General features: G+C 42.1%; 2 protein-coding genes across 2 annotated transcripts; both read right to left on the bottom strand.

Moving 5' to 3' along the window:
• Positions 1-7,088: 7,088 nt before the first annotated feature.
• On the bottom strand, positions 7,089-7,529 carry LOC116013239. Its single transcript, XM_031252886.1, has one exon. It carries the CDS (start codon positions 7,527-7,529, stop codon positions 7,089-7,091), a length of 441 nt encoding a protein of 146 aa, XP_031108746.1.
• Positions 7,530-7,595: 66 nt separating this feature from the next.
• Positions 7,596-10,957, bottom strand: LOC116013238. Its single transcript, XM_031252885.1, has 4 exons — positions 10,053-10,957; positions 9,558-9,997; positions 8,359-9,458; positions 7,596-8,204 (listed from the first exon to the last, which is right to left on the bottom strand). The coding sequence occupies exons 1-4, from the start codon at positions 10,955-10,957 to the stop codon at positions 7,596-7,598; spliced, it is 3,054 nt and encodes a 1,017-aa protein (XP_031108745.1).
• Between the last annotated feature and the right edge of the window lie 14,207 nt (positions 10,958-25,164).

Genomic DNA, 25,164 nt, shown 5'->3' with positions numbered 1-25,164 from the left:
TGAGCCTTATGTTTGTCCAACCAGTCCATTCCTAGTATCACATCGATACCCTCTAGATCGAAACGAATGAGGTTTCCGGGACAGTTGGATCCCGCTATTTCTATTGTGATATTGTCATATCCCTCCTTACAGGCCACTACTATTCCCGAGGCAGTTCTTACCTTCAAATCTAACTCAATAGTAGGCCTTAGCTTTAATCTATCCGCAAATGTAGATGATATAAACGAATTGGTAGCTCCTGTATCGAACAATACTAAGCCAGGTACTGAGTTAATAAGGAATGTACCGGTCACAACGTCGCTAGCCTGAGCTTGCTTGCTGTTAACGACGTAGATCTTGCCCTGGTTTGCTGTGCTACTTTCTCCCACGGGTGCTTTCCCTTTGTTGGTGGGATTTGGAGCTGCATTGGCCGGCCTCCCCCGGTTTCCATGTTGAGAGTTGCCTCCCCCACTTCTTGTCTCCGCGGGCCTCTGGCTAGTGTTCCCACCGAATCCTCCTCTTTGATTGTTTTTCTGCGAGGGGTCCCGATAATTGTCCATCCTGGTTTGGCACTCGTAGTACTTGTGCCCCAAGAACCCGCACTTAAAGCACCTGATCTTCTCCCCTTGGCAATTCTCTCCAAGGTGATCTCGTCCACACCTCCGGCAAGTTGAACTTCTCCTCTGATTCATTCCTCCCTTCCTTTCCCCTTGCATCGGATTGAATCTTCCCTGGTTGGTTTTCTTGTTGTCCGGCTTGAACTTCCCCTGTTTGTCATCAACCTTCCTCTTATTCTTGCTGTAGACCTCCTGTTGATCCAGGTACACTTGGTAGTGGTCAGATGCTCTGTCATATGCCTCCTTGAGCGTAGTGCACATAAATGGTGCAATTGCTCCTCTCACTGCCCAATCCAGTCCACGTACAAATCTCCTCGCCTTGCTGGCTTCGTCAGGCACGATGTTCTGAGCAAACCTCACCAGCTCCACGTACTGATCATAATAGGCTTGCACAGTCGCTCCCTTTTGTTTCAGTCGCAGGAATTCCTCACACTTGATTCCCTTGATCCTTTCTGTATAGAATTGTCCTCTCAATTCTTCCTTGAATTCCTCCCAGCCAAAGTCTAGGTCTTGCAGCAAGTCGGGCCCAATTGTTGACCACCAGTTGTCTGCCGCTTTTGTCAGATAGTACACGGCAGAGGATCCTTGCTGATTTGCAGGACAGTTGACTGCATCAAGCAGCTTGTCAAATGTCCTAATCCATTCTTCTAAGATCACCGGGTCTTCTTCACCCGCATAGTATGGTGGCTGCCTGCTCGCTATGGCCTTTGCAAAATCAACTCGCGGCTGTCTGTTATTTTGATTCTGGACTTGTTGAGCCATCATAAACCCAGCCATCTGTTCCATTGCGAGAGCCATACGGTCCATTGCCGATATCTCGTCGCCCTGACCGACAGATACATTTCGTCTAGGCGGCATCTTCACCAAACGACAGTTTCAAGTTAGTTCTTGAAGCATAAAAGCTCTTAAGGAGTTAGCTAGCTACGCAGTTAGTATAGCAGCTACCCAAGTACTATCCAGCAATTCCTAACATTCACTTCGCCATGCTCATCAACCAGGTATCACAACTATGGCATAACAGTTAGGAACGCACTATACTATCATGCTTACTCACAACGCTTATAAGCAATGATTAACGCACATGAAGATACACAATTATTAATCAAAGCATTTTAGAATCGGGAGATTTCACGAAATACAGATGATGAGGTACCCCTTTTTGATGCTGCCTGGTCTCCAGCTCCGCTCCAGAACTCACACTTAGGCTCAGTCTTAGAAAACTTAGGCTGACTCAAACTTGGACCTTGGAAATCGAATTCTCCAAGTTCCAATCCTAGACCTTCAACAAGACCACACAACCTAGGCTTCGACCTAATTCCCGAAGGTTCAACCTAGGCTCTGATACCACTTTGTAACACCCCGGACCTACCTTCCCGTACATCCGAGGCATTACCGCCACACCTAGAGAGAGAGTTCTATCATTCCGCGATAAACCTCACTCTAGGTGCACAGGCTAAAGGAACTATTCTCATCACAATAATCACTCAACAGGTACTTAACACTTTCATACATAGCAACTAGTGAAGCTTCATTAAGCAAAGTATATAATGTTGCAAAAATACATACATAAGATTGACCCACGGGCGAAAATACCAACAAGGTTCCACCTAGACGCAACTGGTCATACCTAGCCATCACCGAGGCTACAAAAAAAATATATGTACACCAAAAAATTCCCAAAGACTCCCAAAGATCCAACATCTAGTCAAGCCTGCGGTACACGGGGCCAGTGAACTCTCCCCAGACCAGGTGCCACTCCCCCTCATACCAGGTAATATGGTCCAAAAACCGAGAAGTGGTTATGACCATCGACCACTCCTCCCAAACATCCCGAGGGCTAGGGTCCCAAGGGTAGGGGTAGTGCACAATGAACTCCAGGGGATCGCTACCATCTAACGGCTCTATGGGGTAAAAGCCGTAAGCAGCCTGGACCTCGTCCATAACCGGGCAAGAGACAAAAGGGGCCGACGGAGCCATAGGAGTATCTGGGTTCGTGGGAGCCTCGGGAGCATAACCAGGTGCGTATGGGTCTTCTCCCTCCATCATCTGTATGTAATCATCATAATCCATGCCCTGACACACATACTCCGGTGAACTTTCGGAGTTCACCGGACTGCAAGAACTGACACTAGACTGCATCTGATAAGAACACAGTGAAGTGTAGTTAGCACGACGGCTAAGTAAGGATATCCAAGGGTTATTTAAAACTAAGTAAAGGTTTGTAAAAAAAAAAAAAGATTACATAGAAAACCCTATACCTTACTCATCTGCAAGATTCTACCTGCAACAGTTATAATTAACAACTTGCATACAGTAAAGTAGAATTCAATATGCATAATTTCCCCTCTTGACAAGGTCATTTGATATTCATTGACATACTCAACAATATATTGCTAACAAGTAAGCATACTAGCAAGTAGTGTAAAATATAATTCACACATCTTGTTTGCAATCACTTTAGTAGAAACCTTTCTCTCATAATGAAATTCTCACCACTTTTCACTTTTCAAGGAGAGAGATCACCCACAACCTTTGGGTAAATAAACACTTGTCACGGCTTTCTTTCCCGTAGTTACGGAGTAACTACATTCATATTTCAAAATTCCACTTAGTCCTAGATAGAAAGTGTGAGGCCTTTGGAGTCTTTCTCCACTTTTGACCACTTGGATCGTTGAACTCGGGTTCCGTGGTCATCGCCCGGTCTAATACTGATCCCCTGGACTTATAGGAGCGTTGGAATGATTCCTAGCTAGCCTCACTAGGTTCATAAGAACGACACCTACCCGAACATAGAGTGACTATACTTAAGTGTGCACACCCCCGTAGGAGTACCTTTTCCTTCCGGGTGATATAGTACTCGCGAATAGACTTCGCCCACAGTATGACTGATCATACACATAATTACCATGCGGAATAGGCACTTTAAGCTCATCTTTATTCCGTGGTTAACAAGATCCTTCACCACTTTACTAGAACTAAGGTTTGAAAACATTTTCTATTCCTTTCCCTTTCTTGCTTTGAAAAAAAAAAAGTTTGGACATACTTGGGTCAATGCCCATACTCGAAAGTTAATTCCCCTTTCAACCCATTTCAAAAATTCTCCTTTTCTTTTCAAAACATTTGAATGATCCACTAACATCATGTCACTAAGGTAATTCAAGTGTAACTACTCTACACTTTCAACTCCACATTTATCACATAAGTCTTACATTTAACACATACATCTCAATGCATATAACATGTACATTTTCCAATATCAACATATGCGCAACACACCACAACATTTATTCTTTACGAACACGTACTACCCAACTACATAGTGTTGTTCTTCTTACTACCCACATATGTAATTATGGGTTACACATACCATAGACTATACACAAAATGTGACATTTTATTAATACATACATACTCATATATGTACTCATAAATATACGGCCCTTATGTATATACATAACTCATACGTATAATTTGTATATAAATATATATATATACGCATATTATTCTACGCGTATATACATACTTTATATATGTATATATAACTAATACTTATATTAAGTACATATATATATACTATAGTCACACACCCACTTTAATATGTATATATATATATTCTTATACAGTAGGCTATACACACACACACCTCACGTGAAACATATATATATATACTCACACCATTAGCTACACACACACACTCTTCACGAAATTAAGTATATGTACATACCCATACACTTTTTATATATAATTATATATATATAACATGAAACACAAATATATACACCCATATTTTTTATACTACCTTACATGTATATATACTACATATATTTTATAATACACTTAGTATACTTAAATTGGATATTTTGAGCACATTGACAACCACCTCATACCCACAATATTTTGTACACACATATATCATGAATAATATCATTATATATATTTACACATGCATAATGTACACAAAAGTTCCATCTAGCACTCAAAATAATTTCAACCAAATCATCAATTACCTAGTTTCAGACAACCTCAACCAAATAAAGGGATTCCTTACCTCAAATGGGTTCCAAACCTTGTAGGAGATCCTTGTAGATGTTTTCCCCCAATTCACCCTAAAACCCTAGAATTCCATCAACCACATAACACATGATTTTAAGAAATTTTAACTTAGATTCATGTTCTAGGATGCAAAATAAAGCTATTTACCGAATAAAATTGGAGTTTTACCGAATATCTTGGAGGTTTGTGTGGAGATCTTGGCTATGGAAGTTGGAGCTTTGAAGAAGATGATGACAATTTCACTCTCTCTCTCTCTTTGAGTATTTCGGCCACACTAGGGGGAAAGAAGAAGGAAAATTGGGTTTTTATGGTCTTGGTCAATGGTTGACTAGTCCACTCCTTTTAGGATAAGATCCCACCTAATTTGGAATAAAATAATCCAAAATATCTTAACTTAGACTGCTTGGGATTAAATCAGATGAATTCTTGGTAGAAACTAATTCAATTCAAATAATTCTCGAACCCAAAAATTTATTCCAGTCTAGAACTCAAAATTGGGCTAGGTTCGGTACACCGCGAAATTTCGCGATGTACGATCACAAATAAATTTTGGCTGCTATGGGCTAATCTAATTAAATAGGAAATTCAAGAATAATAGTATGATGCCTAAAAATCCATTTCCTAGGACAAACGGGTCCGAATACTAGTTCCTAAAAGTTTTACGGTTCGTGACCGGGACGTACGATCGCAGCTTATTACTAACTGTCCTTACTTATAATAATTCTTTTGAGGCATCGGGAGATCATCTCATGAATGTTATAGCCTAAAGAAATGTTTTTTGAACCTTAATTTTACTCGAATAGGTGAGGGGTTACAATTATGCAATAAAGCTATAAATAATTAGAGAGAGAGAGAGAGAGAGAGAGATTTATAATGGTTCGGCTATAACCAACCTACTCCACTCTTCTCCTTAAGACCCTTAAGGAGGTTTGCACTATCTTCCAGTACAACACACTAATGTTCATGCTTTGAACACAAAGCCAGACGTGAATACCACCACCAGGTTTTTCTACTTAACACGATTTTACTCCACCTCTTTCTACTGCTACCGAGTAGATATTACAAAGGTTGAAGAAAATGTTTTCTTCTTTCTAAAACTAGATATCTTGGCTTAATAATCTGAATCTTCACTTGAAAAACTAGATATCTTGGCTTAATAATCTGAATCTTCACTTGAAAGTAGCACTATCTTGGCTTAATAATCTGAATCTTCACTTGAAAGTAGCACAAGTCTCTAAAACTCTAGATATGGACGATTTAGCTTTTGTATCTCTTTCTCAATCTCTACTTAACACGATTTTACTCCACCTCTTTCTACTGCTACCGAGTAGATATTACAAAGGTTGAAGAAAATGTTTTCTTCTTTCTCAAACTAGATATCTTGGCTTAATAATCTGAATCTTCACTTGAAAGTAGCACAAGTCTCTAAAACTCTAGATATGGACGATTTAGCTTTTGTATCTCTTTCTCAATCACTGGTCGCTTGAATACTAAAGCTTTTTGAACACTTAGAAATTTTGTATATGAATAGTAGTTTCTTCAGTCATGGAAGAGGGTATTTATAGGCACGTTGGAATAGTTTCGTTGGAGAGAGGAACAAATTTCAAACGCTTATAGACTATTGTTGCGTTGAACATTACTTTTTGAGAGTGTAAAGACTGGCGCGTAATCTGGAGAGTATGTGAGCTTGTCAGATTTTCCAACCGTTAAAGACTATTGTTGCGCTGAACATTACTTTTTGTTCTGCACATATTTTCTAGGATTTTAAGGAAAAATCCTCATTGGGATATACTCCTAGGACTTTTTATTCCTCTGACTCATATGCTCAAGTTTTAATGTTTCAGAATTCAGACTGTAGGCTCAGAGAAATGTCTCGAGCAGTCCTTTCTAATGGTTAACAAAGTTAACGCTTTGAGACCTTAAACCTACTACGCCTCGGATACGAATGGTTGACTTTACCATTCGTCCCTTGTCACTCCTCGAAAGGTAGGTCCTTCCTACTCATCGACCTCTGCGACCTTTTAGTTACGAATGGTTGACATTACCATTCGTTCTTCTAACACTTTGAAAAGTTGGCCCTTCCACTATTCGGCCTTTGCAACCTTTCGATATTGAAGTCTTTTACTCTTTGAATCTTCAACCTTTATTCTTCAATCCTGAACCATTCGAGAGATAACCACTAAGGTTACTCTTCGACCCGTTGTTGTGACTAACGTCTCTAGTTAACATTCGTATAGATAAAGTTACTACTACTTGAGGTACCATTCGGTTGAATTCAAATGTAGGGCAAAATTACCTTAAGTCTTGAATATAAAATAATTGGGGTCTAAAATTCCTATCATTTGGTATCATCAAAATCTAAAAACAAATGTTCCTAATAATACAAGATTATGAGTTATGGCTTTTTTTTTTTTTTTTGAAAGCCAAAAAAACAATATATTAATTCATAAAATCCTTACAGACCACAGCAGATATAAAACGAGGCATATAATCAAAAAATTCAACAAGATCAGTATTCCCCAGGCGTAAGGATCTTCTTGCCAACTCATGAGCGACCATATTACCACCTCGACGCACAAATCTGAAAGTAGCCGACTCAAACTGATTCAGAAGAGCCCGGACATCCCGAACTAACACGCCAAAGGGAGTATTTAACTCACCACCATCCACCGCCCTTGTCACCAACTGCGCATCAGACTCAATGATGACCCACTCCCACCCTTTCCTCTTAATCCAACTTAACGGCTCACGGGCTCCCATCGCTTCAGCCTCCGGAACTGAATAAAGTCCCACAACCTTCCGCATTGGCACCCCCTGAACCTCCCCTTCATGATCCCGAACCACCCACCCCAACCCCATGCATCCATTCTCATAATCCATTGCTGCATCAATGTTTACTTTTAGAAAAGAAACAGGAGGAGGATGCCAATCTGAACCATCATCAATTCAAGTCTGACGAAAAGCAGTGTGTTCATGTGGATGCTGCTGAGCCTTTTTCCACGCTTCCAAAAATAGAAAAGCATGCATGACCATAGTTCTCGGATCCTTAATCTGCTGGCGCCAAACAGAGTTATTGCGATTTTCCCACAAAGCCCAACAAATTACTACCACCTTTTCCACCATCTGCCGAGATAAATGCCTCCACATATTCTGTAACCACTGCCCAATAGATTCCATTTCACTCAACTCCCAATCTGGATCGATAACATGCCAACACAAATGTGCAAAATTACAATTAGCAAACACATGCATAGCAGTTTCATCCGCCACTCCACAAAGAGCGCAAAGCGGATCACACCGAACCTGTTTCAGCAGAAGAACATCTTTAGTAGGGAGACGCATTGTGCATAATGTCCAAAAGAAACACTTAATCTTAGGCGGTATATTTAAATTCCACACATCAGTCCATTCACAGCCACTATTCAGTACATCCATATCAGTTAGACTTCGGTAAGCACTACGCACCGAATACAATCCATTCGACTCACGTCTCCAAAACAGAAAATCAGGGGAAACACAATTGGGCAGTGGAACACTCATAATGCTAGCACAGTCCTGCGGAATAAAAATATCATATAACAGATCCTCATCCTAGCTAGTAGTCACTGGTTGAAATAAGGATTTGACCAAAGGACTAGGCTCAAACCCGGGATTCTGAGTAGAAACATAAGGATCATCTGTGTTTGATAACCAAGGATCCCCCCCACACCCGCACACCCTCTCCATTCCCAATACCCCACCTCACTCCCTCCCTTAACAGATTTTGAGTTTCACGAATGCTCGACCAAACAAAGGAAGGATTCGACCCCGGCTTTGCATCAAGGAAAGAGCAATTTGGAAAGTAACGAGCTTTAAAAACACGAGTCACCAAGGAATTTGGTTTATGCAAAAAATTCCAGCCTTGTCTACCCAGCATTGCCAAATTCATCTCCCTCACTAACCTAAAACCCACTCCACCACACTGCTTTGGTTGACATAAGTCAGCCCACGAACTCCACCGAATCCCCTTGCTCCCTCGCCCCTCACATCCCCACCAAAATGCATTCATGAGTCTCTCCATCTCAACACACATAGATTTAGGTAACAAAAACACATTCATCGCATAGTTTGGAATAGCCTGTACGACTGTCTTGAGAAGAACCTCACGCCCAGCTCGCGACAAAAACCGGTTTCCCCAGTAATGAATTCTATTCCTCCCACCCTGCTGTTCCGTAATCCCAAGAGATTCACAAACAGCCTCCTTATCCTCTCTCCCCACATTCTTTCCAAAAACGATAGCCGTTTTCGCAAAATTCACTTGTTGCCCACTAGCCCGCCCATACTCCTTTAAAACTTCTCTAATAACCCCCGCTTCAAGATTGTTTGCCCTAAAAAAGAAAAGACAATCATCCGCGAAGAATAGATGAGAAATACGTGGAGCCCCCCGGGCCACCCTCACCCCCTGCAAACCACCCTCTACCTCCTGAACCCTTAACATGGCGCTAAGACTCTCGGCTACTAATATAAATAAACATGGAGACAAAGGATCCCCCTGCTGTAAACCCCTAGCCGGACTAATAGGCCCCCACTCTTTCCCCTCCACCAGAATCCGATACTGAACTGTAGAAATACACTCATGCATTAAAGCCACCCACCGCTCACTGAAACCTAACTTTGCCATAACCCGCCCTAAAAACCCCCACTCTACTCGGTCATATGCCTTACTCATATCGACTTTTAACGCCCCATAACCACCCCTATCCCCTTGAACACGATTCATCGCATGATTCGACTCATAGGCCAGCAGGATATTATCAATAATTGTTCTCCCTGGAATAAAAGCACTTTGTGCCGGGGAAATAATCAAATCTAATACCCCCCTCTAACGATTAGCTAAGACCTTTGCCAAAACACGATAAACAACATTACATAACGAGATAGGACGGAAATTCGACATCAAGTCAGGATGACTCTTTTTCGGAATTAACACAATATGAGTGTCATTTAAACAAACAGGCATATGACCGGTTAGAAGAAAAAGTTTACAGAAATTTACCACCTCCTCGCCCACCACGTTCCAATGCGTCTGGAAGAACGCTGGAGACAGCCCATCAGGCCCTGGGGACTTGTCCGGGTGCATCCCAAACACTGCAGCTTTCACCTCATCGACCGTAACCTCCCTCACCAGCGAAGCATTCTGATCTGCTGAAATTCGACGGGTCAGACATTCAAGCACAGGTCGATCATCTCCCTCCTCTGTAGAAAACAGACTTTGGAAATAATCGACCATAATGTCGGCTTTCCCGCGTTCATCTCTTATCAGTTCTCCATCAGCATTTCGAAGGCCCTCTATCTGATTCCTTCTCCTCCTACTATTAACCGAGGAATGAAAGAATTTACTATTACAGTCCCCCCCCGGAATACCAAAGCTCTTTAGCCCGTTGACGCCAGTGATCACTCTGATTTTGAACAAGAGCCATATACTTTCGCTGCACTTCCCCAAACTCCCACACACCCCTTCTGTCCCCTGTATTTCGCAGCTCCCCCATCCTCTTCTTACATCTCTTAAGCTCCTCCCTCTCACCGCTACTTCTCCTCCTCCCCCACTGCCACACCTCCCGACTACACCGTTCAATTCTATCCATAATCGGAGCCGCACCATCACGGTACCACGCCGACTCCACCAAATCCCTACACTCCTGCTCTTTCCCCCATGAATTTTCATACCGGGATCGACGAACAACACTCCTCCTTCCTCCCCAATTCGTACACAAATGCAAAGGCAAATGGTCACTACTTGTACCCTCAACCGACCAAGCTTTGGCCATAGGAAAAACATCACGCCAATTCCCAGAAACCAACACTCGATCCAACTTTTCTCTAACCCACTGTGTTGTCCCTCTCCCCCTCTCCCAAGTAAATTGACACCCCCCAAACCCAAAATCAGATAACCCACTTTCTCTCACAGCCTCACAAAAACCCCACCTCAACCATTCAGGATGAGGAACCCGCCCAACTTTCTCCGTTGCTAACATTATATCGTTAAAATCCCCCATAAGAACCCAAGGTAAATTATTAATTGAAGCTAAATACCTCAACAGGTCCCACGAGTGACGCCGATTCTGTCTCTCCGAACTGCCATAATACCCCGTAAACCTCCAGCGTTGAAACCCCTGAGCCGAAACAACCGTGTCGATATAGTGATTCGAATACCCCTTCACCTCTACGTCGAGACCCCCGTTCCATAAAATAGCGAGCCCTCCACCCCTACCTACTGCTTCAACGGTAAAACAATTGTCATATTTTAGCCGCACCCGCACACTCTCCATTCGTCTAGCATTACTTAAAGTCTCACAAAGGAATAAAATATCAGGCCTGTTCTGACTAATCAGACCCAACAAAACTTGAACTGTCAATGGGTTTCCCAGCCCACGACAGTTCCAACTAAAACAATTCATTGGACCCGGTGGGCCTGATCTTCAAAGCCCACCTCCTTAACAACATTTGGATTACTTGAGTCCACAGACATTGGGCTAATCCAATTACCCTCACTACCCGGCCCATCACACACACTTACTGCACTCCCCCTACGCCTTCTTTTCTGCTCGACTAACACCACTCCTTCCTCCTCATAATCAGCATTAAAAGTCCCCACCTTATCCTTTCCGTTACCCTGAAACCCCTCCCCAACGTCCCCCTTCCCGAACGGTTCCTTAACGGCACATGAATACAAAGATTCACCACCATTAATGACCGTTTCAGTCGAAACCCCCCCAACTCCCGCCGCCGGCGCAACCGTTTCCGGCTCCTCCAAAACCAACCATTTGTTCATCGCCGGCATCACAGCTTTCCGGCCCCCCGCCCTCAACCACGTTCCAAAAGGCAGAGCCTTCCCCTCCATCGGATTATCAAAAGCTTGAGGACAAAACTTCTCTGCATGTCCTATAACCCCACATTGAAAGCAGAATGATGGAAGTCGTTCATACCGGAGATCAACCCAGAACCACTCACCACCCGGCTTCTTCATCCGCATTTTAGCTTTCAGAGGCTTAGTGACATCAAGTCTTGTTCGCACCCGCATAAAAGAACTCGAGTTTGAACTAAAATTTCGCTCGTCAGCCTTCTCAAACACTCCCACATAATTGCCGATCACCTTAGCGACCCTCTCAGACATGAACCCCACTGGGACATTATGAACTTGAATCCAAAAAGATACAGTATCTAAGGCAACACCCATCGGATCCTCCCCTTCTGTTAAACGGCGAAGCAGAACCAAGTTCTGATCAAAGGTCCATGGACCATCATTGACAACTCTTGCAATATCACGCTCATGATAAAAAAGAAACAAAAATCGATTATTCCCCAGATCACGTACCATAACTCCCTTCCCAGGCTTCCAAGCAGTAGCCATTACATCCCGAAAAACCACCAGCTTAATCTGTCTCTCAGTTACAACTCTCCCGACCAGAAGGAAACGATAATCCAACTTTTGTTTTGGTTGGACATCATCTTCTTCCAGAACCACACCCTCCTCTTCATCGATAATGGCCAAAGCCTCACACGCATCAACCAATTCACTCGGACCGCCTTTCTCCATCGCTAAAGACAAAGCACAAGGAAAAACCTAAGAAAACCACTCAAGAGCACTCACAAGGAGAGAAAAAACACTCACTGGGAGAGAGGGGAAAAAAATAAAAAAATTATGTAAAAGAACTTAAACACCCTCGAAATAATATTATGAGTTATGGCTTAGGCACTAGTGTTGTCACACATGATGCTTATTTCTTTGGCTTCAACACCATAATCCTTGAGAGTTGTTGCTTCATCCAAAGGATTTGAGCATAACTTCTAGTAGTTATGTACTCCTCTTTAGCAGTACTTGTGGCTATGGAGTTTTGCTTCTTGCTAAACCACGAGATGAGCCTTCCTCCTAGAAATTGACATGTTCCAGAGGTGCAATTCATATCTATCTTGTAACAGACGAAATCAACATCCGAATAGCCAACTAATTCGAAGGATCTACCTCTCAAATACCAAAGTCCAACACTTTGCGTACCTTTGACATATCTTAGGATTTTTTTTGCTGCTACGAGGTGACTCTCCTTGGGATTTACATGAAATCTTGCACACACACCAACTGCAAAACAAATGTCAGGTTTACTACCAGTTAGGTACAAAAGAGAGCTAATTATACCTCTATAGTTTGCTTGATGGATTGGTGCTTCCAAATACACACACACACACACACACACACACACACAAATACATATATACATATACATGTTGGTTTTCAGGTTTTCAGGTGCAAACCATAGTTATTGTGTGAACGTGTGAATCAATGTTGTGCATTGATTTTGCGCGATCGGATGGATTAGGAGAAATTATCGCACCCTTGTGCTAGTCCTCACTAGAGTGCACCTGGGGCATTCCTGGTAATTCCCAATGTTCCCATTTGGTTTGAATTTCAAAGTATTGGCTTCCATCCGTTCTTGATTTACGATTATCGAGGCAAGTTCAAAACATCTTACGGCCGGGGTACGGTGCTACACCACAATGATGGTGAAGGACCGCCGTGAATCTCCGTACGGTGGTGCGAACACTTATCATGTTTCGTCTTCGTTTTGTTATTCTACAGTAGTATGGTATGTTCATTCGACTCTATATATGCATTGCCATCGATCTTAGTGCATTTACCATGGTGGACTCCATATTAATGTGATGGGGCGGCATTGCTTTTTTGCAGTGGTCCATGGCACAACATCGATGGGAGTGCGTAGGTCTGTGCATTGTGCGTATCTTTGTATTAGGTAGTAGCACACACTAGCGGCCCGCGCATTGTTTAGTGATGTAGTTGCAACCCACATACGTAGGTGCTCCTGGTTATTGTTGACGGTTGGGTATCATGGTATTGGCATCGCACTCCATTACGAGATTACGGGGTGCATAGGACTGTTCCAACCCCGTTTTAGGGTGGTTTCACGATCCTACATTGCACTAGGGTGCTGCTTTGCGCTACTTATGTGTGTGCATGCTAGCCTCGTGGATGTTCATGCATATTTGTGAGGTTATGGTAGGGAAGTATAAATGGGTGTGTTTTTGTGGTTTTGTGTATGTGAATTTGTTGCTTTGGGTTAGTTGAAACACATGTTTGGGTTTATTTTGCCACTGAAGTGAATATGCCAATAGTTAGTTAGCAATTCCATGTTAGATGTTTATTTTGCCACTAAAGTGGGAATACCCCATTCTGAAGCTAGTGCACAGTCTACAGGTCACTAAGGTGTCTTTAAATTGGGTGGTATGGGTTGTTCTGCCAACAGTACGCATATGTACATTGAACCAACACTACTATGTGTCCACCTGATGCACAATGCATTTCAAACTGCTTTTTCCAGCTAGGGGTGCGTGGTTCGTTACTAGGAAGCTTGGCAGTGATACCACTTTTGTTCCCTACCCCCTATAGTTTTTTTTTTTTTTTTTGTTTTCAATCTTCCAATCGCTTTTGTAAATGACTGCTTGTAAGTGTGGGTGCCATTCCATGGATCGCTACAAGCTAAGACCATGTCACCTTCATTAATAAGATAAAACAACGAACGCTTTAACTTTGGGGGGGGGGGTGATGGCGAAATTAGAGAAATTGGCTATACATATTACATGAAAGGCGGTTTCCTTAGTTTTAGATGTGACTATCTAGATCCTATTCTGACTTCTATATCATGCTACTTGTGCTATAGTCAGGTGCAGTAGTAGAGCCTAAAACTCAGCCAACCTCTAATAGGAATATTTGGTATGAAGACAGGGTAGACCGTCATACCTTCAACCACATATATTAGTTAGTGCTCAAAATTTATGGATGTAATGGTATCTAAACTGTCTAATTATGTTATGTAGGGATTAAAAAGTGAAACAGGGTACTTCAATAATGAATGTTGAAGCTATACGAATGGAGATGATAAGCACCAAGAATAGCACTTATAAGGGGTCTTTATTAGATTAAAAGTGCATCGTTTTGACATCCGATTACAACAATTGCATGCATTTTAGCTCAAATGCGATCAAAATCTTCTAACAACATTTCTAGAAAGAGTTTTGAGGTATTTCACAGGTTGGAGAGGGATTTGAGGCTAAAATAGAGCAAAAGACAAACAAGCCGAAATGCAGTAGCGTCCCACGCAGCCTCACACGTGTGTGGCTGGGCGTGGAATAATTCTAGTAAGCTCCCACGCCCGCCACCACGCGTGGAAGCAAGCGTGGTCAGGCCAAGGGCTATTTTGGGAAATTTGTTCCCTTTTTGTCACCTATATAAATCCCTTTTGCCCTAAACCTAAGCACAACTAGAATAGATCAGAAAATTCATAGAATAGGGTAGAATAGATCTAGAGGGTTTTCTCCCTTTGGGGGAAAATTCCTTCTTCTCATAGTTTAGAATAGATTAAGGGCAAGAATGAAGATTGGGATTTCAAGATCAAGGTTGTAAAGATCCCCTTTCTAAGGGTGGTAACAATTTTCTCCATTTTCTAATTTAATACTTGTTTCTTTGATATTTCCTTTCTTGTTCTTGTTTCTTAGTATGCTAGAGTAGATTATATAGGGAATTAGTGGCCCCATGATAGATCTATGTGGATGTTTAATATTATTGCTTTGAATTGTGAGTTGCTTGATTGTTGGATGTTGAACTTGTGTGGATGATGTTCTTCACGCTTTGTGCCTTTTGTGGCCACATTAGGTAGCAAACCCAAAGGAAGTGAGTGTGTGCCCGATAGCGGCCACTCACGAGTCTAACTCACCCACTTCTCCGCTCTTAGTCCGAAAGGACGACATCCGAGAGGAGTGGTAGACAAAGTGTTCGATAAAATGCCCCAACCGAATGAGGGGGTAGTTTGCCACGAACTCCCTAGTCTATTCCACGACTTGCACTCGCAAAACCATCCAAAGATAGACCACATGGAAAAGCCTAAAGCCCCAATCTCAACCTTACTTTTACTTATTTTACACAACCACTATAAACCTTCCCCCTCTTACAAATGAATCCAACCCTTAGCCATTCCCGTAACCCTTTCTCTTCAACCTCTTAGATGCCAACACACTAATTCGATTCCCATTCGTCATCCTTGAGAGACACGACACTCGGGGAGTCTTGACTCTTCGCTTTATCACCACCCACCTTCGCATTCGCACCTCACCACTAAACATACATCCATCAGGAGACAAAGCTTAGATTGTCCAGAAAATATTACATACATACAACGACTAACATACTTTTGTATTTAAAAAAACATACTTTTTGTATTTGAATAAAACCGAATAAAGAAATCTTGATAATATACATCAAAGACAGCTGCAACTTCATCCATTGTAATGTTTATCAAGCTCCCATTGCATATTTTTAGCGTACACCAACCAATGGCCCAGACATAGTGGTATTTTAGTGATCCGCAAACTCAGGAGCCCCCATGCCAATATTTCTCACATCTTGTCGCTGGCGTGGCATGACAGTGGTTGTGAGTCGTACCAGTTCCCTTGGCATTCCATGCATTTTGATGATGGGGAACGAGTGTTGGTCCCGGTGGTAACGGTGTGAGTCTAAAAGGGGGGGGGGTTGAATAGACTCACAAGGAGTTTTTGAAAACTTTTTCAAAAGAGTTATATCGCAGCGGAAAGATAATATCAAATTTTAGTTTCACTTTGCACTTAGGATTTGCTTATAAAAGGTATTACGTTTGAGTGAAGTATGTAATGCAATGTGTAAATGAAATTAGAGAGAGAGAGAGAGATTTTTATATTGGTTCGGCTGTTAACTAAGCCTACTCCACTCTTCTTCACAACTCGTGAAGGTTTGCACTGTATTCCCCTTAATAGTACAAACTCCGTTACAACGCGCTCCTTTGATCACTCAGCCCGACAGCCACGTTGTTGTAGGTTTTTCAACTTCTTCCAAGTTTACTCCGCCTCTTTCTACTTCACTTGTAGAGATGGTTGAAAGGTTGTGATGTTTCTCCAACTTGAAATTCTTGTGATTAGTTTCCTTGATGAGCTTTTTAATCACACAAGAACTTCTTTTTGCTAAATAACACTTGTATGCTTTTGAATATTTTATCACACTGAGAGCAGTTTACTTGCTAGACAATATTTCGCTTTTTCAACCTTGTCAAAGTGAGATGGGACAAGGGTATTTATAGGTGAAATTTCAGATCCGTTGGAGGGAATGTGAAATTCAAACCTATTGTCCAGTGTGTAATATCCAATGGGTAAGGTTTTGGCCTTTTTCAGAATGTCAGTACTTTCTATCCGTTTGTTCACTTTTATGCAAGAACAATTTGTCTTTTGTCCCACAAAAAGGTGACAATCATTAAATGCTCCTTGGGATCGTTGCATAGGATCCGATTTGACATTCAGTTATAAACCCATTCTCAAGGCAGTAGAAAAGACAACTTTCAGAGAATGTCTTTGCCTTGAGTGTGAGAGAATGATTGTCCTTATCATTCTTCTTAAACTCCTCGAGACAATCACAGTTTGATTGCTCGGTCACAAGAGCATGGCCCTTCCATACTTCGGCCTGTAATCTTAGTCTTCCGTTCTTCAAGTCTTCTATTCTTCGGTTCTTCGGATCTTCAACACTTCGGTTTGATTCTCCAAGGCTTCAATGTCAGTGACTTGAATCCTTTTCATTACTAAGGGTTCGGTCACCCTTTGTGACTAAGATATGAGATCAAAAACCTATTCTAAAAGACAAAAGAAAAGTTGGGGGTCTCCTCGGATAGTTGGTATCATCAAAATCAACAGCTCGGGGTTCTTAACAATGAGCATGCAGCTCCTCGAGGTCACGTGGTGCGGTTTGGGAATCATCATCAGATTCACCCTCCTCATTGCTTTTAGAGCGATTCGTGCAGTTAAAATAATACTAACAGATTATATTACACACAAACATGTCATACAGATAATCATAATATAATACTATTTAATGGATGTGATGGGAGATAGGTTAAAGGCTCGGTACTCGAGGTTTAGAAGTTTCCTAAGGGAGAAATCCCTCCCAGCTTGTATAAATAGGGGTTCTATGTTTCAAGAGAGACACAAGCAATCTAGCACACTTATAAGCAACTGATTGTATTCAAAGGCGATTAAGCAATCCAAAGAGGGCCAAAAGGTTACTCTAATTTTCTGGTAACATTGAGTCGATTTTCTGGTGGTGTTGGCCTGCTGTTCGACCATTTCGTGGGAGATAAATCTAACATTCGTGTCGTCCGTGGGGATCGATCAAAAGGTCGTGTGGATTCTAACTAACTAATGAAGAAGGAATACGAAGCAATGGTGACTACCAGGAGTCGTAAAGGACAAGGAAGAACGCAAGCTCAAGCGCAAGCAAACGGTACTACTGGACAAACCGTTTCTCAGGGAAGAAACCTACGAGAGTAGTTTGCGAGAGCAGTTGTCTCGGCCCCGTAATGGCGACCTACGAGAATAGCTTAATTAATCCCGAGCCCAAACTGGCCAAAGGCAAGTGGATGACCCCCTTGCTAACGGGGTCCAGGTAGAGGAGGCGCCCCCGCCTCCCGTCCCTGTTGCACCAGAGCATCCAGAACGATTGGGGATTCTGGGAATGCTCACTCGGTTGGTAGAAGTTCACGAGCGAAAGGTTTACCTCCGTGAAAGGGATGGGCTCCTAAGGGTCAGCAAGCAAGGTCTGCTCGACCGGTGGAGCAAGAAAGGTCGGCTGCGTCGCACCGATCTCCGTCATGATCGAGAGGGCCGCATCAATCCATTTTCAATAGGCTGGCAAATCAAGAAATACCTAGCGTGGAAGAGGTCGCCCCTAACGAGCCTAGAAATGTGTGATGCGATCAATTTTGCAGTTGGAGTTGTACTAGGCTAGAAAAATGAAAAGAAATTTCAGCTGATTGCTTACGCCAGTAGAATGTCGACAAAGCCGCAACAAGCTTATACTACCACTGAAAAGGAATTGTTTGCTATAGTATTCGCATTAGACAAGTTTAGATCATACCTCTTAATGTCAAAGGTTATAATTCACACTGACCATGCTGCAATCAGATTCTTTATGTCTAAACATGAAGCAAAGCCGAGATTGATTCGATAGATTCTGCTCTTACAAGAGTTCGATGTAACTATAGTGGACCGAAAAGGAGCGGAAAACAACACTGCAGATCATTTGTCCAGAACTGAAAACGAAGAAGGACATGATACGAATGAGGATGTTAATGAGTATTTTCCTGAGGAAAAATTGATGGGCATATTCCTTACACCCTGGTATGTAGATCTAGCTAACTACCTTGTGGGAGCAGTGATAGACACCAAAAGTACCTAATTATTCAGAACTAATTAAGTTGATTTCTTGCCAAAACAAAGTCTTAGAGAATGCAATTACGCGTTTCCATGTTATTTTACTAACAAATTGCAAAAGAGTTTTTTGTGGAGTGTTTTGAAGGATTCCCACAGGATTGAAGGCTGAAATCAACTAAAGATAGCATCAACCCGTGAAAAGAAGAACCAATCCACACGGGAGCACGCAAAGACCAAACCGGAAACAACAAAAGGAACGAAAACGAAGAAACCCACGCCCACGAGCACCACCATGCGTGTGAGCTGGCATGGAATTATTCCAGTAACCGTCCACGCCAGTCCACACGCGTGTGAGCAGGCGTGGGACGGCACCAGAATCCTACGCAATGTTTTAGTATTTAAGGGGCATTTCAGCTAGGAGGAGGGAGTCTTTTGTCAATTTTTCACTTCTCACTTTAGGTTAGGGTTAGATAGGATTAGGAGAGGGAGGAGGAGCTCCTTGGAGAAGAGAACTTGGATCTCCATAGCCTTGAGATCCTTTGGGTAAACTCTTTCATCAAGACTTGTTTTCTCTTTGGATTTCTCTTGCTTTTCCTTTTCCTTAAAGTTATTTGCTTTTTATCTTGACCTTGTAAATATGCTCTTCTATTTGAATGAGATGATGTTGTTAAAGCCTATGAAGGGCTAATCCCTAGGATAGGGGCTAGGTAGAATGGAGATTTGGTATTCATGATCTAATTTGATGAATGAGTTTGATTTCTTTGGGGAATGTTGAAATTGTGTGTATGTTTTGTATGACCTTGTTAGATCGAGGGCCCCGATCCCTTCAAGAGTTTAAGATAATCTCTTTGGCGAGATATCGCAAAGAGATGTAGCCCACTACCCACATCTCCCGCTCTCAATCCGAGAAGATGAGATCCGGAGGGAACTTGTAGACAAAGTGTTTGACAAAATTCCCCAACCGACTGAGGATTGGGAGCTTGAGTGTGACGCCACTCAGGACAATGTTCCAAGCTCCTTCAACCATGACTCAATGGAAATCAATCCTCTACCGCATGCTCCAAACCAATCTCCACGACACTCTAGTCCCCATCCGCTTTTATTTACATTTACTTGCCTTCAATCTTACCAACCTTTACACCCTTACTACTTCAATTCAATCATCTCTATATGTTTGACCTTAGTGTTATCCAAACAACTCAAGTTAAGAAATCCGTATATTCTCCAATTTGCCATCTGCGAGAGACACGACACTCGGGGAGTTCATGGCTCTTCGTTTTACCACCCTCACATTCCACTCACGCATTTACTACCACATCAAAATGGCGCCGTTGCCGGGGATGGCAAACGGTGAATTTAAAGTTTTACTATCTTGAATCATTTGGATAACTTGTTTATTTCATTTTCTTTTGTCTCATTTTATCGCTATCTACACTTTCGCACCCAACCATACACTACTTGCGCTAATCTGTGAAAGGAGCTACCTCTTGTGCTCCGATTCTTCGTCTGAAAGTTTGATTGCAGGACTTATTTGCCGCAACCATGGATCCACCTCCACCTGATGGTCGAGCTTACCATAGTTATATACCATACGGAAGAAATCCTTACTATTCTTCACCATCCCAACCACCATATCCACCGCCTCAATACTATCATAATTATCTTTTTCCTTACCCACCTACTTTTCCATATCCAAGACCTCCACCACCAATCTATTATCATGAACAAGCTTACGTGACACAACATTTTCAACCCCAGAGATATCCTACTCATGAGATACCTCCATACTACCCTCCAACGCACTTTGACGAGCCAAACAGTCCAAATTCTGAAAATTTTGCGAGCAGTAACCAATCCGCGCGAGCAACACGCGTGTGTGCCGGCGTGGGAGCTCACTAGAACAACTCCACGCCGAGTCACACGCGTGGTGATGACGTGGACAGAGCCGACGCATGTGCCTATTCTTCCACTTCCCCAGAACAGCCTCTCTCGCCCGAAAACAACCAAACCACCCTCGAACAACGCTTAAATGATTTCATACGAGAAACAAGGGAGGAGAATGCTAAACTTAAAGAAACTATCACTAAGGAGATGCTTGGAGAAATTCAAGAGCTTCGCCACGAAACACTCTCACCGCTCCAAACGGTTGAGAGCACACTCGTAAAGATTATGGAAATGATCCAAGTCCAGGGAGAAACGGATGTGAACGCTGTGACACTGAGAAGCGGGAGAGCACTTCCAGAAGTTGTTCCACCTCCGCCACAATCTGTTCCGACAAAAGAACCAAGGATGGACGATAATGAGACTTCCAATTCGACGCAAGTTGAACGAGCACCCGAAGAAGAATTCAGAAGAGAGGATATACAACCACAACCCTCTCGAAAAGGAAAAAAAATTATGCAAGAACCACCACCTGTGCCGAAAGCGAAACTTCCATTCCCTCAAAGATTCCTCACTAACATCGACAACACCAAGTATGATAAGTTCTTACAAATGCTACGCCAATTACACATTGGCATGCCATTCATTGATGCACTAGGAGAAATGCTGAGGTATGCTACTGTTGTGTTAGGATTGTCTGAAACTGCTACTGTTGTGTTAGGAGAAGAATGTTCTGCTATATTACATAAGGATGTACCCCGGAAGTTAAAAGATCCAGGAAGCTTTACTATCCCTTGTAATATAGGAGGAACGACTTTTAATAGAGCCTTGGCAGACCTAGGTGCTAGCATTAATCTGATGCCCTTTGCACTATATCGAGAATTGAATTTAGGAAGTCTTAAGCCTACACGTATGTGCATTCAGTTAGCTGACCGGTCCACCAAATACCCCAGGGGTATAGTGGAAGATGTTTTGGTCCGAGTCGATAAATTCATTTTTCCAGTGGACTTTGTGATTTTAGATATAGACCCAAATGTGGAGATTCCTCTTATCTTGGGCAGACCTTTTTTGGCGACCGCTAGAGCTTTAATAGATGTGGGGGAAGGAAAACTCGTTATCCGTGTAGGAGACGAGTCCGCCAGCTTTGACGTAACCAAAATTATGAAATATCCTCTAGATGGAGATGAATGCTTTTTCGTCGACTATGTGCATGATGAGATTGATTATCTATGTGAAGTGCCCAAAGCCAAGAGACATGATTTTGATTGGGAATGTCCCGTAGGAGCTAAGAATTGTAATGAAAATACTTTGGAGCATGAGCTTAACTCTTTACATATTGCTTTACACCGAGAGGTTGATCGTTTCAATTTACTTGATAATGATTGTGTTTCTGGATTCATTGAAAATATAAACTCTATTGGTGAAGTCTCGGAGGAAATAGTTGGAAATGATGGGGATGAATTTGATGAATTTGGGGAGGAATTTGGTGAGGAAAATGAGAAAAGAAAGGAGGACGACGAGATAATACCGGAAGGAGAGTTGAAACCTTTGCCTGCTCATCTTGAGTATGCTTATTTAGGATCAGGGAAGGAGTTGCCAGTTATCATCGCGACAGATCTTTCGAATGAACAAAAAGGGCAACTGATAGCAGTTCTGAAGAGAAACAAAGAAGCTATAGGTTGGAGGATGACTGATTTAAAAGGGATTAATTCGGCCATTTGCACACATAAGATTCTTTTGGAAGAAGGATCCAAACCTGTAGCACAACTGTAACGTCGACTTAACCCAAACACATTCGAAGTCGTGAAAAACGAGGTGATCAAACTTATGGATGTCAGAATGATTTACCCTATTTCGGACAGCGCATGTGTGACACCCCCAACCTCACACCGGCTGAGATAGCTAAAGCTTAACACAACAGCTGCCAATCTCAACCAACAAACCAAACATAGCGGAAGCGAATTTAAAACTTAAGGGGCGTCATGCCACATCTAGGTATAACACAGCCTAGATGCACAGGCTAATCATAAAACGGACTAAGCTGTCATAGATATAAACCAAGATAAAATTCTCAAAACATAAACCACAATCATCGAAAGTACTCAAACCACTAATCCAGAGTATACTAATAATATCTCAAGGCACACAGGCCAAAACCAAAGTCTAAACAAGGTAAACTAAGGCTAAACATCCTCATAAGGAAAGCTCTAGCGCGCTCTCGCATAACTACTCCATACCTGGAAAACACACAAAGAACCATTAGCAAAAGAATGCTAAGCAACCACCATTCACACCCGCAAGGAGATATAGATATACATAAGCTTGTAAATAGGTTTACACACCCATATAGAATATAAACACCAACGAACTGTTCAGTAGTTGAAAACGATACTCAACAATAATAAGCTGAACGAATCACAAACCAAGACTCAGTCAAACAAAGCCAATAGCCAACAACAAAGCATAATGCAATAACGAACCGTAACCGAGATCCATAAGGTATCGACCGAATTAGCATAAAGAGCTCACAAAACGGACCAAGAAGGAACCTCAACTCCAACCTCCAAACCAAGTCAACCCAACCACCAAACCAAGTCAAACCACATAGTCAGAAGTCAGGAGTTAAGAGTCAATCCCGGAAAAACCGGTACACAGGGGTGACCAACCCAAAGTCAGTGGTCAAGAGCCAAACCCGGAAAACCGGTACACAGGGGTGATGAGCCCAATCACAGGGACCGAAGTCCAATCACAGGGACCGAAGTCCAATCACAGGGACCGACAGTCCAATCACAGGGACCGAAGTCCAATCACAGGGGTAATCAACCCAATCACAGGGACCGAAGTCCAAAGTCAGAAGTCAATAGTAGCACAGTCAATAGTAGCCAACAACCACCAACAACCTCAACCAAACCACCATCACAACCTCATACTCCAACATCACTCAAAGCAACTAAAAACAAAGTGTTCATCTCAAATATGAACACAAACCAACTCCCAGATAATGAATCAAAGGATCAATAGATCAAGAATACCAAAAATGGAAACCAAAGACATGAATCAATACTCCAAGCTAAGGTATAAAATACCCAATAAATGACATGAATAAATACTCCAAAGACATGGTAAAATACCCAACAAAACAATCCAACAATAATCAGAAATAAAGGAGAATAACAGACAACAACAACAGAGAAACCGTTCACTGGAAATCAACTCCCAGTGAACTTGCGGAACACTCTCACGGATCACTGCCTTCCGCCAGTCTCCTCCGCGAGAAGGAGACGGCCTCCCTCGGCGGACCACCCTCCTCCGCCCAAGCCAACCGTCGCCACCTTGCGGATCGCCCTCGCGGGTTACATTGTGCCGTTCAGGTCTTCCGCAAGGCCAACCCAAACCCCTTCCAGAGACAGTTCAACCCAGATCAACAAATCCCACTTCCAGAATACAAAATCAGACCAAATACACTCACATTTCATCCCACTTAGAGTCCAAAAATAGGGAAATCCATAACATCATTGATCATACAACACAAGACAAATGATCAAGATGAAAACCAACAAAATACATCCAAGAAATAGGCCAAATAACAAGAAATTTCAGGATTTCCAACACCAAGATCATTATATATAGAATAGGTGAATAAAATAGATTTGATGGACATGGATGGTTACCTCAAAGAGCTTTTCCTATTCCAACAAGCCTTTTGCTAGCTCACAAAGCCCCACCTTCACCTTGATCATCTTTTTCCCAAAGAACCCCAAAAGAACACTTATAAGATTATGTAAAAAGACTATCTAAAACACAAAATGCAAGATGGATTCTAGGATAGATGCACTTACCCACTCCCAACCAAGCTTAAAAGAGCAACCTTTACTTGAAATCTTGTAGGGAAAATGAAGATGAATTCTTAGGGAATTTGAGAGGAAAATGGCATGTAGGAGTATAGGGTAGGAGGAAGAAAGGAGTGAAAGTCTTTAGGGTATTTTGATCTTCAAAATATATACTAAGAATACATACAATATTTATGGTGTAAGACATTAAATGATGTGGGCTTAAGTAACTTATAGAATAGTGGGTGTAGGAAATTAAATATAATCAAGACTAGTAAGTTGGGCTTAATAAATTCACCCCTTACAAATTAAATACAAGAATTAGCCCATAAGATGTCTTAGAAACAATATATATATATATATATAATGTATGATCAAGAATGTGGGCTTGTAAGAATATTTAATAACAAACATTGTAAGGGTCCAAATTGAATAAAATCCCTTACAAGAATAAATTCAATTAGTTGGGCTCTTGATTAGAATAATTAAATTAGGCTCAAGAAATATATACATATATATATATATATATA

Source organism: Ipomoea triloba, chromosome 3 (assembly GCF_003576645.1).
Source record: "Ipomoea triloba cultivar NCNSP0323 chromosome 3, ASM357664v1".
Lineage (NCBI taxonomy): Eukaryota > Viridiplantae > Streptophyta > Magnoliopsida > Solanales > Convolvulaceae > Ipomoea > Ipomoea triloba.
Note: the sequence above shows the minus strand (reverse complement) of the source record. Positions and strands in the feature narration are given on the sequence as shown.